The 14,996-nt window shown below is 43.4% G+C and overlaps 1 protein-coding gene across 2 annotated transcripts in view; it reads right to left on the reverse strand.

Moving 5' to 3' along the window:
• The window catches only part of Tnfrsf21 (TNF receptor superfamily member 21), a 67,583-nt gene that overhangs the window by 17,840 nt on the left and 34,747 nt on the right, over nt 1-14,996 (reverse strand). For both annotated transcript variants that reach the window (XM_028766630.1, XM_028766631.1), the window contains exon 4: nt 2,035-2,300. In XM_028766630.1, the coding sequence (XP_028622463.1) occupies nt 2,035-2,300 (266 nt within the window). The remainder of the gene's footprint in view (nt 1-2,034; nt 2,301-14,996) is intronic.

A 14,996-nucleotide genomic window follows, 5' to 3' on the forward strand; every position in this document is an offset into this window, starting at 1 on the left:
AAGAAAGAAAGAAAGAAAGAAAGAAAGAAAGAAAGAAAGAAAGAAAGAAAGAAAGAAGGAAGGAAGGAAGGAAGGAAGGAAGGAAGGAAGGAAGGAAGGTATGGTTAGATTTTCTTTTTTCTTTCTTTTTCTGTTGAGAAGAGATGAAAAAAAGAAGCATGACTAAGATTTTAGCATGCTGGAAGAGGTACTGTGAGTTTTAATTCACTCATAGATTTTTGATGCCTCTTAGGTTATTAATTTCCATTACATATCAGTCACCTCTTATTATTTATTTTATTTTAGTTAGTTACTTTTGGGATGGTTGTTTGTTTGTTTGTTTTTTGAAACAGGGTCTCATTATGTAACCCTGCCTGTCCTCGAACTCACTCTGTAGACCTGGCTGGCCTCAAACTCACAGAGATCTGCCTGCCTCAGCCTCCAGAGTGGTGAGATGGATCAAAGGCATGGGCCACCATGCCTGTCTACAGTCACTTCTTATCCTTTAGGGACCATCACAGGTTTGGAATAACCAGGTTCTAATGTGGCCTTATTTGCATTCTCTTTCTCCTCAGCGTTGTCAGGGAGACCAGGCAGTTTATTCCTAAACAGTTGAATCCATCTTCAGTCTGCTGTTGACCAGTTCCTCCCGAGAAAGCCAGTAATCATGAAAGCATAATACACTTCTGCAATCCCTCTATTTCAACTGCAAGAATCTTATTTAAATGGAGGATAGATATTCCTCTTGCTTTTCCAAACCCAACTATTTAAAAGCTTAGCTGTAGCTGTGTATAGTGGTCCTCAAAAATTAACTCTTAAAAATTCACAACACAGAGGCTCAAGAGGTGGCTCAGTGGCTAAAAGCATTGGATGCTCCTGCAAAGGACCTGGGCTTGGCTCCCAGCACCCACATAGAGGCTCACAACCATCTATGACTCCAGTTCCAGGGGATCCTGCACTGTCTTCTGGCCTCCGAAGGTAACAGGCATGTACATGGTGTACACACATAACATGCAGATAAAATACGTGTACACATTGTGATGATTTGTATATGTTTGGCCCAGGGAGTGGCACTATTTGGAGGTGTGGTCCTGTTGGAGTAGGCGTGGCCTTGTTGGAGCGGGTGTGTCATTGAGGACACGGGCTTTAAGACCCTACTCCTAGAAGCCTGGAAATGAGTATTCTGCTAGCAGCCTTCAGATGAAGCTGTAGAACTCTCAGCTCTGTCTGCATCATGTCTGCTTGGACACTGCTGTGCTCCCACTTGATGACAATGGACTGAACCTCTGAACCTGTAAGCCAGCCCCTATTCAATGTTGTCTTTATAAGACTTGCATTGGTCATGGTGTCTGTTCACAGCAGTAAAACCCTAACTAAGACAGTCTGCAAAGAAGACTTGCAAATGTGAGCAGTATCAGAAAAACTGAATGTAACCTATCTTTGATCACTCCTCTAACAAGTGTTAGAGTCAGGATTCATATCCAGGGTTGTTTGGCTCCAAAACTAGTGCTCACTGACACTAATAATATATACCCTTGGAACATCCTCAGTTCCCCATCTGATGAAGGTGGTTGAATAACCAAGGCAGGTCAATCCTCTTACCAACTGCTGTTGGTACCACTCGAATTCTCAGGAGGTAAGACCAAGCAAAGATGGCCTCCCTAACTAAGCCAGATAACTCACATGCTCACACCCTCTGGGAGAGGAAAGGTTCCCTGTTTGATTTTGTTCAAAACATGCAATGAAAAATGAGGTTTTAAACTAGTTTTAACAAAGAATGGTTCTAGATGCATCACCTAGGGATTGTGTTTGGCAGCTGCACAGTGTGGTTCCAAGCTTCAAACAATGTCAGAAGTCCCATGATGACTGTAAAACACAGCCACTGCCCTAAAGAGCAGAGGTGTGCTTTTAGTGTGTGCATTGCGCGCGTGCACGCCCACGCTTACCCAAACCTCAAATATCAGCTGTTTTTCCTTGCAAGCATACCTGCTGAAATGTAAAGTTCAAGGACAAGTAGATTAGTGGCAAAGCACAACCACAGAGGGCTCACATTACCTGCGTAGTATCTTCCATCAGCCCACGGATCTTCTCCACAACATCATTGCGTCGGTGCTGGCGCAAGGCGCTGATGAGCTGGGCAAGGCTGGCCTCAGGGCCACGGATGGTCCAGTGCTGCAGAGCCGCATAGGCCCGTTCATGGTCTGCAGTGTATCCATTGGAGAATGCAGCCACCTCCCTCTCGCTGGCGTTGCAAAGAAACTGATAGATGTCCTTCCACTGGCTTCCCACCTGGGCTGCTACAAGCTTCAAGATGTCAATACCTGTGCCAGAGATGAACAGAAATAAACGTATATGTAAGCATGTTCTAGAAGGAAGCTTTTCTGTTATGCTGGGTCAGATCAATGAGTCATCTTCCATAAGTACTTGGCATACACAGCCCACCATGGAGATAGCTGGACACCATTATAAACTCTGTTTTATAGAGGAGAGATATGGATCAATGGCAGAATACTGGCCTAGCAGACATGAGGTGCTGGATTAGATTCCCAGCAACACACACACACACACACACACACACACACAGAGAGAGAGAGAGAGAGAGAGAGAATAAAAAACAAACAAACAAATGAGTCTTTTGAGAATAGGTTAGCTTCCTGAATATACAGCAAAAGAAGGGTTGATCTTCGTGGTGTAACAGATTATCCCCCAAGAGCTGCCTTTGAAAGCAAAGCAATCAAAGCAAACCAGTCAATCTTTGTCACTACTAAATACAGCTGCAATAAAATAAATCAGAACTCCACATACACACACACACACACACACACACACACACACACACACAAGTGATGACTTCATGCAATTTGGAAAACCAGAAACCACAAATGAAGATGTGAGTGGACTTGACACAGTCTTGGCTAAGTAATATGCAGATTCTAAGACCAGTGTCTTCTATGCAACTGACCACACATCCAACTGTTCCAGTCCAGTGCTGTCATCGTTTAAGAACATGTAACTAGGAGGCTAGGGAACTGGTTCAGCACTTAAGAGTTCACACTGCTCTTGCAGAAGCCTCAAGTTCCAGCATCCATGTCCAGGGGCTCAAAACCACCTGTAACTTCAGCTCCAAGGATCTTACATCTCCTTCTGTCCTTCGAGGTCACTGCACCCACCCACATACACATTGCACCTCACCCCCAATACACAGAGAGACAGACAGACAGACAGAGACAGGGAATTAAACATAAAATAACTTTTTAAAAATAAGCATCTACCATAGTGGACCATAGCAGCACATGTCTATAATCCCTAAACTAGGCATCTAAAGGCGGAAGGATCAGTGTGAAGGCAGCCTAAGATATGTGGTGAGACCCTGTCTCAAAAAGGAAAAGACAAAAAGACCATCTAGCTTCTCAAATGACTCCATGCTCAGTGAGCAGTTTTCTGCCCTGTTATTCAGTCCTCTATGTTGACTTGTAAGTTACAACGTAGACAATGGTTCCAGTGACATCATAGTAAGAGCAGTTATTATCTTCCAGGTTTCATGTTAAGGCATTTAGCTCACAGAACATCTCCAAAAGACATTAATATTCCAACTGCACAATTAGAAGAAGAGAAAAAAAAATCAGAAAAGTTAGGCTCCCACCACCAAAGGATCACAAAGGTAGGTGGTTGGGACACTGGCCCATGTACCAGGTTACACATAAGAACTCCCATAGAAGCAATCGCCATTAAATGTGTGAATACATGCTTCCTTCCAAGACAGTAAAGAATCAAGGCTGGTGCCGGGCGGTGGTGGCACACGACTTTAATCCCAGCACTTGGGAGGCAGAGGCAGGCGGATTTCTGAGTTCAAGGCCAACCTGGTCTACAAAGTGAGTTCCAGGACAGCCTGGGCTACACAGAGAAACCCTGTCTTGAAAAACCAAAAAAAATAAAAATAAAAAATAAAAGAATCAAGGCTGGTTATTCTGTAAGATATCTTTACCCTGCCCCAAGATTTAATATCCACTAGTCCCCCTCATCCACAGGATATAATCCAGGACTCTCCATAGATGCTTAAAAACATTGAGTGTCTAACTTTGTCATCTGATGCCTCGCCCATTTTAACTGGCACTTATCACATACTGTAGTCCATACCTTCTAGTTTGAGGAATAAGACAAAACCAATATGGATTCCTTTTTCCTTCACAATTGTACAGAGGGTTTATTTTTCCTGTGTCAACAAACCACATACCCAACTATTTCAGCCCAAGATAATCATTCCTTAAGAACATCTAATTTAACAGGGCATGACCAAGTATGCCTGCAACCTCAGTACTCAGAAGGCTGGGGGTGTGGAGGTGTGAGAGTATAGGGATATGGGGATGTAGGGTGTGGGAGTGTGATACATTCTCAGTTATAGGAGTTTTCTTTAAGTTGAGGATGTCTACCCTTTCACATAAAGAAAGTACTTCATGGCTTTCTTTTGATTTATTCAAACAGCTGGCCTTGTTACTTCAGCAGTTGACGGGCACCGCTAAGCAAAATAATTATCTTAACCTATTAACTAAGACAGCTAGCCACTGTGTGATTATTGAGAAGGTAGCGTGCACCGTGTAAGCATAGTGGGTAGAAGGATGGAGACTTCTGGTTAGAACGAACTGGATGCTGAAGAGACTTTACCACGTTTCTCCTCACAGAATGAACCTGTGGTAAAAATGGAGATTATTCTGTGGTCACCAAGCTATTAGTAACTTGTCATCTCTGTGAACACGTGAGTTAGTCCCTAAATCCGATGGATCTAGGGTGGAGTTAAAGTTCCAGATTCACACACTGAAATAAGCCCCTGGCGGAAGCCTCTGTCAGGCTGCTTCTCTCTACAATCGCAAGTTGCTTTAGCTTGGATTTATACGACACCGTGTTTTATTTCCATAGGAGTGTAAGCGATTCCCTACTGCTAGTGGTAGTGACAGCTTAAAAGGAGCGCTTTATTATTTATTTCTTTTCAAACAAGGTCAAGCTTCCAAGTGAGGTTTAGGGAAGAAGAAAAGAGAATTAAAAAAAAAACCCTACTTTTTAAAACTTTTAAATACTTTTAAAAATCTTCAGTTTTTGGTGAAAAAATTTGTGAAGTGAGCTAGCAAATGCTGGCGTGGAAGAATAATAACTACAGAAATCTCTCTGAAAGCGGTGGACCTGGAATTCACCATAAGTTCTTGCCTTGCCACTCAGTTCCGTAGGGGTTGATGTATTAGGAGGCCATGTATACATACTGGCCAGGTCAGCCCCTAAAGACTCTTCTTAAAACGAAAGCTTCTAATAGGATTCTAATAGAAAGCTCCTTTCTTGTCCACAGAACTAGAATGCTACAGTAGAGACAGACAGACAGACAGAGAGACAGAGAGACAGAGAGACTGACTAATTGAGACACTGCTGTCCACCTCACGGTGAGCCTCAGACAGCTGCTTTTCAGTTTTCCTAGCAATGTTTAGCCAGATGTACAGCTTTTGATCTCAAGCAAACAAGTCTCCTTCAAAAAAAAAAAAGAAACCGAAAATAACAAACCAAGGCCTATTTAAAACTTCTGCAGGTAACTTGAAGAAGCAAACCAGCTCTTTGTGGTTAATGTGGTTTGATGTGGTAGGCTCTTCCAAACACCAAAAGGCTTGTTACTCCCTGATTCTTAATTTAGGTCAATTTGGCTAAGGCCCATGGTGTCTTACATGAAAACACGGGTGCTTTTGCTTATAAGGAGGACCATTGTTTCCATCCGCATGATGCCCAAGACAGTGTGGCTTTGGGCAAACCACTAATTGTCGTGTGCATTTCCTCAGCTTACAATGGAGAGGTTCACTGTCATCCCTGGCAGTCAACACTTCCTATGATGTTAATTAGTTTTAAAAATTTGCTACATGAGCCGGTGATGGCGCACACCTTTAATCCCAGCACTCGGGAGGCAGAGGCAGGTGGACCTCTCTCTGAGTTCAAGGCCAGCCTGGTCTACAGAGTGTGTTCCAGGACAGTCAGGGCTGTTACACAGAGAAACCCTATCTCAAAAAACAAACAAAGAAGCAAACAAACAAAAAATAGGTACATGCTTTTAAATGTTTCGTATATGCTAAGCATAGAAACTTCAGGCTCAATGCGTGCAAATACTTTACAGGGTAATTACAGACTCTAAAAGCCTTAAGAATGTCCCTCGCCCAAGAGTCCGGATTATATTTTCAGATTTTATTTATTTATTTGTTTGTTTATTTATTTATTTAGAGTCGCAAAAAAATAAAGAGAAATAGGAAGAAATTAAAAAACAAAACAAAACAACAACAACAACAAAACAACAACCCAGAAGAACAGGGACAATGACACCTTCCTTCAACTCAAATGAACTTCAAACCAAATTTAAAACCTCCTGAGAGTTGAGTTTCACCTTGCGCTCTTCCCTTGTGAGCCGCTTCCTTTGTGAAGTGAGGAGTCAGCTCCACAAAGCGCCTGTGCCAGCAGCGCCCTTGGCTACTGCCAGCTCCCATTCTGGGATTTGGTAATTTAAAGATAGGGTAGACAATGGCTCTCCCAGGAGACAGTAGTCTTTCAGCTATTGTCACCAAACTCCAGGGAGAAGACCAGTCAGAACTAGTCCCTGGTCCTGCCCACTCCATCACCACCAGGAGAAAGAGAGACTTATGGACTATTTCGTAGCTACCTAAGGAGCAGCCACTCTGTCAAGCTAATTTGTGAGCATCACACTTTTAGAAATATGAAGGCAGAGACATTTAACAAAAAAAGTGGATCGATATCATGGAAACAGAAAACAGACTTTGAACAGTTGTTTTTTCTTTTTAAAGAAAAAAAAGAAAAAAAAAAAAGAAGAAGCAGTGTTGGAGGACTAGGCTTGGTGGGCCTCCTGTAATTTCAGCTCCTAGGATTTGGAGAGAGGAGATCCCTGGAGCAAGCTGGCAGTCGGCCTGGTTGAATCAACAGGTTCACCGGAGAGACCCTGCCTCGGTGGGTACTGTGGGAGAGTGATGGAGGATGGCTTCGCACATCTGCCTTGGCCTCCCAGATGCGAGCACAGACAAGCAAGCACTCCCGTGGATTTGTCAGCACATCACACAGAGAGAGATACGTGCAGGGAAAAGGGATGAGGGAGAAGCAATACAAGGGTAGAGAGAAGCATTAGAATGATAAGCCAAACCGGAAAGGACGAGCGATGTGCCCAGAAAGGCTTCAAAGACAGTTATTCCGACGCCTCTCTCCCTGCTGCTTTGTATTTATCTTATCATTCCTTTCTAAATGTAGTCCCAACATACAAACATCAAACACATAATACCCTTCGTATAAATGAGTTCTGTATCTGTGAGTTTAAACAACTCTAGATCAAAGAAACAGACAGACAGATGGACAGACAGACAGATAAATAGACGATAGATAGATAGATAGATAGATAGATAGATAGATAGATAGATAGATAGATACGGCCTTGCTTAATTCTTTTGGTTTCTTTCCTTTTTTTGGGGGGCGGGGGGGGGGAAACCATGGTTTCTCTGTGTAGCTCTGGCTGTCCTGGAACTCACTCTGTAGACCAGGCTGGCCTCGAACTCAGAAATCTGCCTGCCTCTTCCTCCCAAGTGCTGGGATTAAAGGTGTGCACCACCACTGCCTGGCGTTTCTTTGCTTTGTTTGTTTGTTTGTTTGTTTGTTGTTTTGTTTTCTCAGACCTCATGCGGCCCCAGCTAGCTTCAAACTCCCTGTGAGACTGATTCTGGAGAGGTGGAAAAATGGACCAGCCATTCTACGAGCACACTGCTCTCACAGAGGACAGAGATTTGATTCTCAGCACCGTGTCAGGTAGCTCACCAGGGCCCGGGGGCTCCACTGTTCTGACTTCCTCAATCCACGGCACTGGCTCATACATGCCCCACTCTTAGGCAAACCCACGTACATAATTTCAAAAATAAAATAATCTTTTAAAAAAGACTGAAGGCTGCCTTCAATGCATGATTGCCCTGTGTCTAGCTCCCAAAGAAAAGTGCAACTTCGGTGCTGGAGAGATGGCTCAGCGGTTAAGAGCACTGACTGCTCTTCCAGAGGTCCTGAGTTCAAATCCCAAGAACCACATGGTGGCTCACAACCATCCGTAATGAGATTGGATGCCCTCTTCTGGTGTGTCTGAAGACAGCTACAATGTACTCATAAATAAAATAAATAAATAAATCTTTAAAAAAAAAGAAAAGAAAGAAAAGTGCAACTTCACACCCATCCCCAGCACGGTTTCTTGAAATCTGCATTTATGCTGGACATGTACAGGCATCTTTGATGATGACGACTCTGAATGATACAGCAGAAAAACTATTTATGAAGTATTCAAATTAAATGATGTATTATTAATAATCCAGAGAGGATTTAAGGTATCTAGGGACTGTGTATAGATTATATGAAAGTACTATGGCATCTTATATAAGGGACTTCAGTCGCTTCTGACTTTGGCACACTTGAACAGGTCCTCAGAACAGTCTCCCATGGATACCAAAAGACCACAGTACATATGATATCAATAGGCCTGAGATCAGTCTCCTATGGGTATTAAACGACTACTATATGTGTCATATACAGGTATGAATACTGAAAGATCACTGTACAGCTAACATATATGTATTTGTGGACACTGAGAGACCGGTGTAAACATAAAATGTATATATGAATATGAATATCTGTGCTGGCTAGTTTTATGTCATTTTGACACAAGCTAGAGTTGTTCGGAACTTCAATTGAGAAAATGTCTCCACTAGACTGGCCTGTGGGCAAACCTGTGGGGCATTTTCTTGATTAGTGATTGATGTGGGAAAGGCCCAGTTCACTGTGGGCTGTAGTACCCCTGGGCAAGTGGTCCTGGGTGCTATAAGAAGGCAGGCTGAACATGAGAGGCAAGCCCATAAGCAGCACTCTTCTGTGGCTCTGCTTCAGTTCCTGTCTCTCTGTCTCCACCCTCTGTGTGTTCCTTCCCTTACTTCCCTCACTGACAGAGCATGACCTGACAGTCACAAGCCCAACCAACCCTTTCCTTGCCAACTTGCTTTTGGCCGTGGTGCTTCTCACAGCAACAGAAACCTTAACTCAAACAATATGGAAAGACCACTGTGCTCATGACATACAGATGCATGGAAACCTTAGAAACAGGTATTAAAAGCCTTTCATAGTATTGATAATCTCATGCAGAGATGTTGGGACCACTACAAGGCCACTCAGCTTCTGCTGTCTTTAACTGGGAGTGTGACATAGGAGAGTGATGTGATCAGCCCCTGTCAGTCTGCTTATCACTGAACGTGGCCATCTGGTGTTGATGTGAGCACATTCCAGCCTGGCCATGGTGCGGATGCTTCTTCCTGGACTATTAGTACTTACCACTCTGCTGTTAGGACAATTTGCTCTGAGGCTAGACAGTTTATATCTTTTCTTCAAAATTAAACCTTAACCACAGCAGAGGGTTCTACAAACTCTGCACCAGCAAAAGTATCTGTAGCTGAGGCTTTGAGAGCGTGACAGTCTGTCGCATGTGTATTCCTCAATACTACCATAGTAAGAAAACAACTGCTCTCGGTACACATGAGTGCACCAGGGTTCTCACCCAATTTGATCGAAAGAAACAGGTAGTGAGATTGATACGGCCATGGGCTACCATTATTTAAAGAGTTGATAACCAGCCATGCACACAGAACATATACATATTGACAGTTATTTTAGTGAAGACAGTGAACAATCCCACTCCATCATTTGTTTATAAATGAGACAACAGCAAAAGAAACAGATGACTCCTTGGCCTCTAGCCAAGTCAAGTTCTGAATCCTAAAAAAAAACCAGAACAGACCTGCTTCCTTCAACTTTATGGAAGGTCCACTCTCCTTGTACTTACATTGAAAATTGTCAAGACTCACAACCCACTAACGGGCTGGCACAGAGACATTGAACCCAACATTGCTTTTTCAATGTTGCTGGTGACATTCTCTCACCTCAAGGAGTCTCATATCTGACTGCATATGAGATATTTACATTATGATTCATGACAGTAGCAAAATTACAGTTATGAAGAAGCACTAAAAATAATTCTATGGTTGGGGTCACCACAACAGGAGGAACTATATTAATGGGGCCGCAGCATTAGGAAGCTTACTGTCTGTCAACTGTTAGCTTCGACATGAAAAAAAATTTTTTTTCCTTCTGTCGTTATAAACACCTGAAGTCTGACTTTTCCCCATTGGAAAAAGGGTTGGAGTTCTTTTGTCTTTGGAGACATAAACATCTGAAATAATTGCCACCAGAAAGGACAGATGGGGAAACCTTCCTTGGAAGAGAGGAAGTCATGAGTCAGGAGAAACAAAGGCTGGCTGTAGCCACACAACAGACAGTACTCTGAGTATACAAGTTAGTCTCTGTCAACTTGATGCAAACTAAAGTCACCTTGGGTCTCTGAGGTAGGGAGTGTGCACATACAAAAAGTGATCCCAGGGTGAAGCCCAGGGACTACCACTAGGTAAAAGTCCAAAAGAGGAAGGAGGAACCAGCCAAGAGGAAACCACCAGCAATACAGGAGGAAAACAGGAGTCTGTAGAGGGGAAAACGTGTGTCAATGAAACAGGACACAAGTGCTAAATGCTGCAGCAGGCCAAGCAGAGAAAGACCGAGAACCACTATAGGATCGTGTGCACAGAGCAAATGTGTGTCTAAAATCCTGCCCTGTTTTACCACTCTGACCGCACAAATGCATATGAAAGCCAGTGCCTTTCCATGGCTTAGTTACATCCTTCATGGGTTTGTCTTACCCCTTACAGGTATCTAAAAATCCTGGTGTGTCTCACAGTCGGTAGTGTCTCAGGTTTGATTAAATACAACCTGCTATTACATCATCAGGTATTGCTTTTAACCGTCTGCAAGTCTGATGTAATCCACAAACCAAATACATTGAATTATATACATTGGCTGCAGTGTTAACACACCAGTAATTTATGAAGACCCTTCAGCACAATTCCAGAAAGCCTTTCTCCTTTGTAAAAGTTGTTTATGTCATACCTGACCAGGCTGATTTAAGGATACACATTAAGGATATTTTTTTATTTCTTCAATTTGTATTCGAGTCCTTTCCCGGGAAAATGCTAACTTGTTTTTCACTGCCTCAAAAAGCTTACGACGGAAGACAGTTGGGTAAACTCCTGAAAATTATATTTACTATATACTATATACTATATACTATATACTATATACTATATACTATATACTATATACTATATACAGTATTATATTATAATAGTAAATTCCTTTCCCCTAAGGCCTAGAGGCAGAACTCAAGGCTGCTGCCTGGGTGGCGGGCCTAGTGAAACAGTTGCCTCAGACGCCTCTCACCCCTTGGCTACTCCGTGCATTTGCTATAATGAATGCTGAAGGCTGTAGCTGGAAGAGACTTGTTCCTCCAGCAGTTCTGTGTACTTCAAAGTCATCTGATGGGTTGGTAAAGTTATTGCATTGCAAACAATGAGGACCTGCTTTTGATCCCCAGAATGCATGGCAGGGAAATCCAGGTGTGGTAACAAACAGTGCTCTTGTGATCCCAGTACTAGGAGAATAGAAAGATGTGTAACCCTAGAGCTCATGGACCAGCTAGCCTGGCATGCTGGCCATCTCCAGGCCAATGGGGAGTTACTCTGTCTCAAAAATAACAAGGCAGGAGCCAAGCATGGTGATGCCTGCCTTTAGTCCAGCATTTGGGAGGCAGAGGCTGGCAGATTTCTGAGTTCAAGGCCAGCCTGTTCTACAAAAAGGGTTCCAGGACAACCAAGGATACACAGAGGAAGGCTGTCTCAAAAACAAACAAACAAAAACAAAAACAAAAAACAGGAGGAGCCAAGAGTCAGGATGATACTTGAGGAATAAAATCTGAGGTAGTCTTTTGGTCTCCATATGCACACAAACACACTGTGCAGGAGTGCCCATGTGTTTGTATATGAGTTCACACACACACACAGTAGAATAAAATCTAATAACCTAACAGATGAAATGTATGGAAGAAGCTGAAGTTGCTGAGGTTATAGCTCAGAGGTAGAGTGCTTGCATAACATGGACAAGCCCTAGAGGAGACAGGGTGGGGGATGGAGTAGGAGAACACAGACCTGAGAATTTTCAAACAGGATGGTACTGTCTACAGGGAAATGGCATTCCTGAGAGCAAATGTGGGCTGTGAGGTGGGAATCTGGGGTGGAGACCAACCATTTCCACCCTGTAGTGGTGGCAGTCCTGGACTGGAGTGGCTACACAGCAGCCTCTATCCTCTGAAACGGAATAAGCCGCTGCCTTTCATCCAGGCCTCCTGGTGTTTACACTTCAAGTCTACTTCCCATAGGAAATCTGGGCTGACTGACAGAGTGACCGTCTGGGATTCTAGGTCAAGGAGTCTCCCAGACAAGGGAGGGTGAGGAGTGTTCAAGCTGACTGGTGTTGAGACAGCATCAAGCCACACAGGCAAATGAGATGGATCAGCAGGACGCTGTCACCTCTGACACCACAAACAAGTCTCACTTTTCCAAATCGCTTTGTAGATCTGTCAAACACTCTCTCTTCATTCACTTTTTGTTTTGGTTTTAAGTTTTCCACTCCAATCAACTCACAGAAAATCAGGAAACTGGAGCAAATTCTAAGAGGAGAAAGTTCATTGTTTATGATAAACTACAGGTGTTTTACTTCACAACAAACTGTGTTCTGCTAGCGGAAATACAGTTGCCATGACTGAGCATGTCTTAAGATATCAACTATAGGGAGCTGTGGGGCACAGACCAATGACAGAATGCTTGCCTGGCTCGCATGGACAAGACCCGGTGGGATGCTGGTACGTTTTCATTTGCTTAGATAGTGAGTTTGAGAAAGGGTCAGAAATGGAAGAAATGACAAATGTTATCTCCAAAATTTCAAGACTGAAACCTCAGCTCAGTTCAGCAGCAGGGTCTAAACCTTTTAAATACAAACACTAAGTAAACTGAGTGACCCTTCTATGCAAATGCTGCTGCCCATAGCCAATTCTACATAGCATTGGGTCATAAGAATCATGCCAATAAGAAGCCAGCCACCAAGCCAGCCAGTTTCTTCTTTAACTTTACCCTTTGTGTTTGAGCTGTATATGGGAGGGGTTTGGTTGTAAGTTGGGGCTCTTTGTTTTCTGAGACAGGATCTCACTCTGTAGCCGGGAATTGACATGGAAGTTATTATATAGCCAAAGCTGGCTTCAAACTCACAGTGATTCTCCTGCCTCACTTTCTAGGAGCTAGAATAACTACAGGTATGAGCCAGCCTATCTCCAGCTCCCCATTCAACTTCTGCATCACAAGGAATGGGATTTTAAGAAAGAAAGAGATATTGAGGTTATTTGAACTTTCATGATACTGGTCTCACAACAATCTTCCATTTGCTTCCCCTCAAGAACCAAGCTAGAGCTGCCTCTTCTACACCTCCTACAAGGTCACGTATCATGTCTGCCTGTGCCTGGAGTGGTCCCTTCTCCCACATCCTTAGACTGTACCAGCACCCTAGGAAGTTTCCCTTGCTACCAGTACAGGCAACCAGAAGAAAGGTCTTAGCATCAAGCCTCTAAAAGGATTAGAATCTGACTGGCAAGGCAATACTCAACTTTCTATTCCAGCTCCTTTTACAATGGACAATTAGACGCTGTGGCACTTTACAGCCAAAGTTCCTTGGGTAAATATTTTTCCCCCTGTAGTCATTTCTCTTGCTACACGTGACTCATTTAACTTGACCCATAGTAATTTCTAACTGGGTTAAAAACATTGGGTCTCTGTCCCAAGCTCAGCGCTCCATGAATGCCTCGGTGCAGCTGATGGGTGTTATCTTTGTCAGGGACAGGGAGCCAAGCTAGTAGACCTATCAATATTATGAACGATCTCATTCAGCCCATAAGAGGAAGCCCATGAGAAAGGAGCCATGCCCATAACACAGATGAGAAACAGAGACTCAGGAGCGTATTGCAGAAGTTAATCCTCAGTGAGGTTGACTCATGGCCCTCTTCTGTCACTTCATCATGCAGCTTCCTGGGGACCAAGGATTCTCTAGTACATCTTTATAAGTCTTGAATGTGTCTTTGTGTATGTGTATGTATGTACACACATGTGTCATGTTTACATGGGTTCTAGGAATCAAACTCAAGTCTTCAATCTTGCAAGCCAAGCACTGTACAAAGCCATTCCTTCAGCACCTGTCTTTTTAACATAAGTATTGTTAATGGGACTGCCCCATAACTGCCCATTCCCCACACAGGGCCATGGAAAGGCAGACAGGTAGGGGAAATTGTTGTAATAGTATAGTTGTGATGGTCTGGCTTCCTTCAACTGTCTGTCCACATCATAACCCTCCTTCTCCATAAAGGACAGAAGCAAGAAACAGTGTATTTTATAACCAGCTATAAAGTCCAAGGGCAGGTGCCTCAGTGCCAGTTCAGGCCTCCTACCAACTGGGTATGAACTCAGGGTACTGGATCTTCCTATGCCTCTGTTCCTGATAGGCAAAAATAGGTACACTATTCACACCATAGAGTTTTCCTGAGAATTAAATGAAAACCTGCAGATATATTTCACGGTTCAGGGTAAGCATTTGATACAAATGAACTATGATTTTGTTTTTCGCCTCCAAAACCAGCCTTAATAATAAAGTGTTTTTCTAAACTGGGCTGGGGGAATGGTTCAGTGGGTAAATTCCTTGTTACATAGCATGGGCACATGAGTTTGAATCTTTGGAATCCAGATGCATCAGTGAGCATCTGTAATCCTGGTGTTCTCTCAAGATGTGGGAGGCAGAGATAGGAGAATCTCTGGATGGTGGCAGATCAGCTTGGAAATGTATACAGCAAGGAACAAGAGATCCTGCGTCCAAACAAGGTGGAAAATGAACACTGACAGTAGAGGTTGTCCTCTGCCCTACACACACACACAGAGAGAGAGAGAGAGAGAGAGAGAGAGAGAGAGAGAGAGAGAGAGAGAGAGAGAGAGGGG

This window comes from Grammomys surdaster, unplaced genomic scaffold (genome assembly GCF_004785775.1).
Source record: "Grammomys surdaster isolate TR1022 unplaced genomic scaffold, NIH_TR_1.0 169, whole genome shotgun sequence".
Lineage (NCBI taxonomy): Eukaryota > Metazoa > Chordata > Mammalia > Rodentia > Muridae > Grammomys > Grammomys surdaster.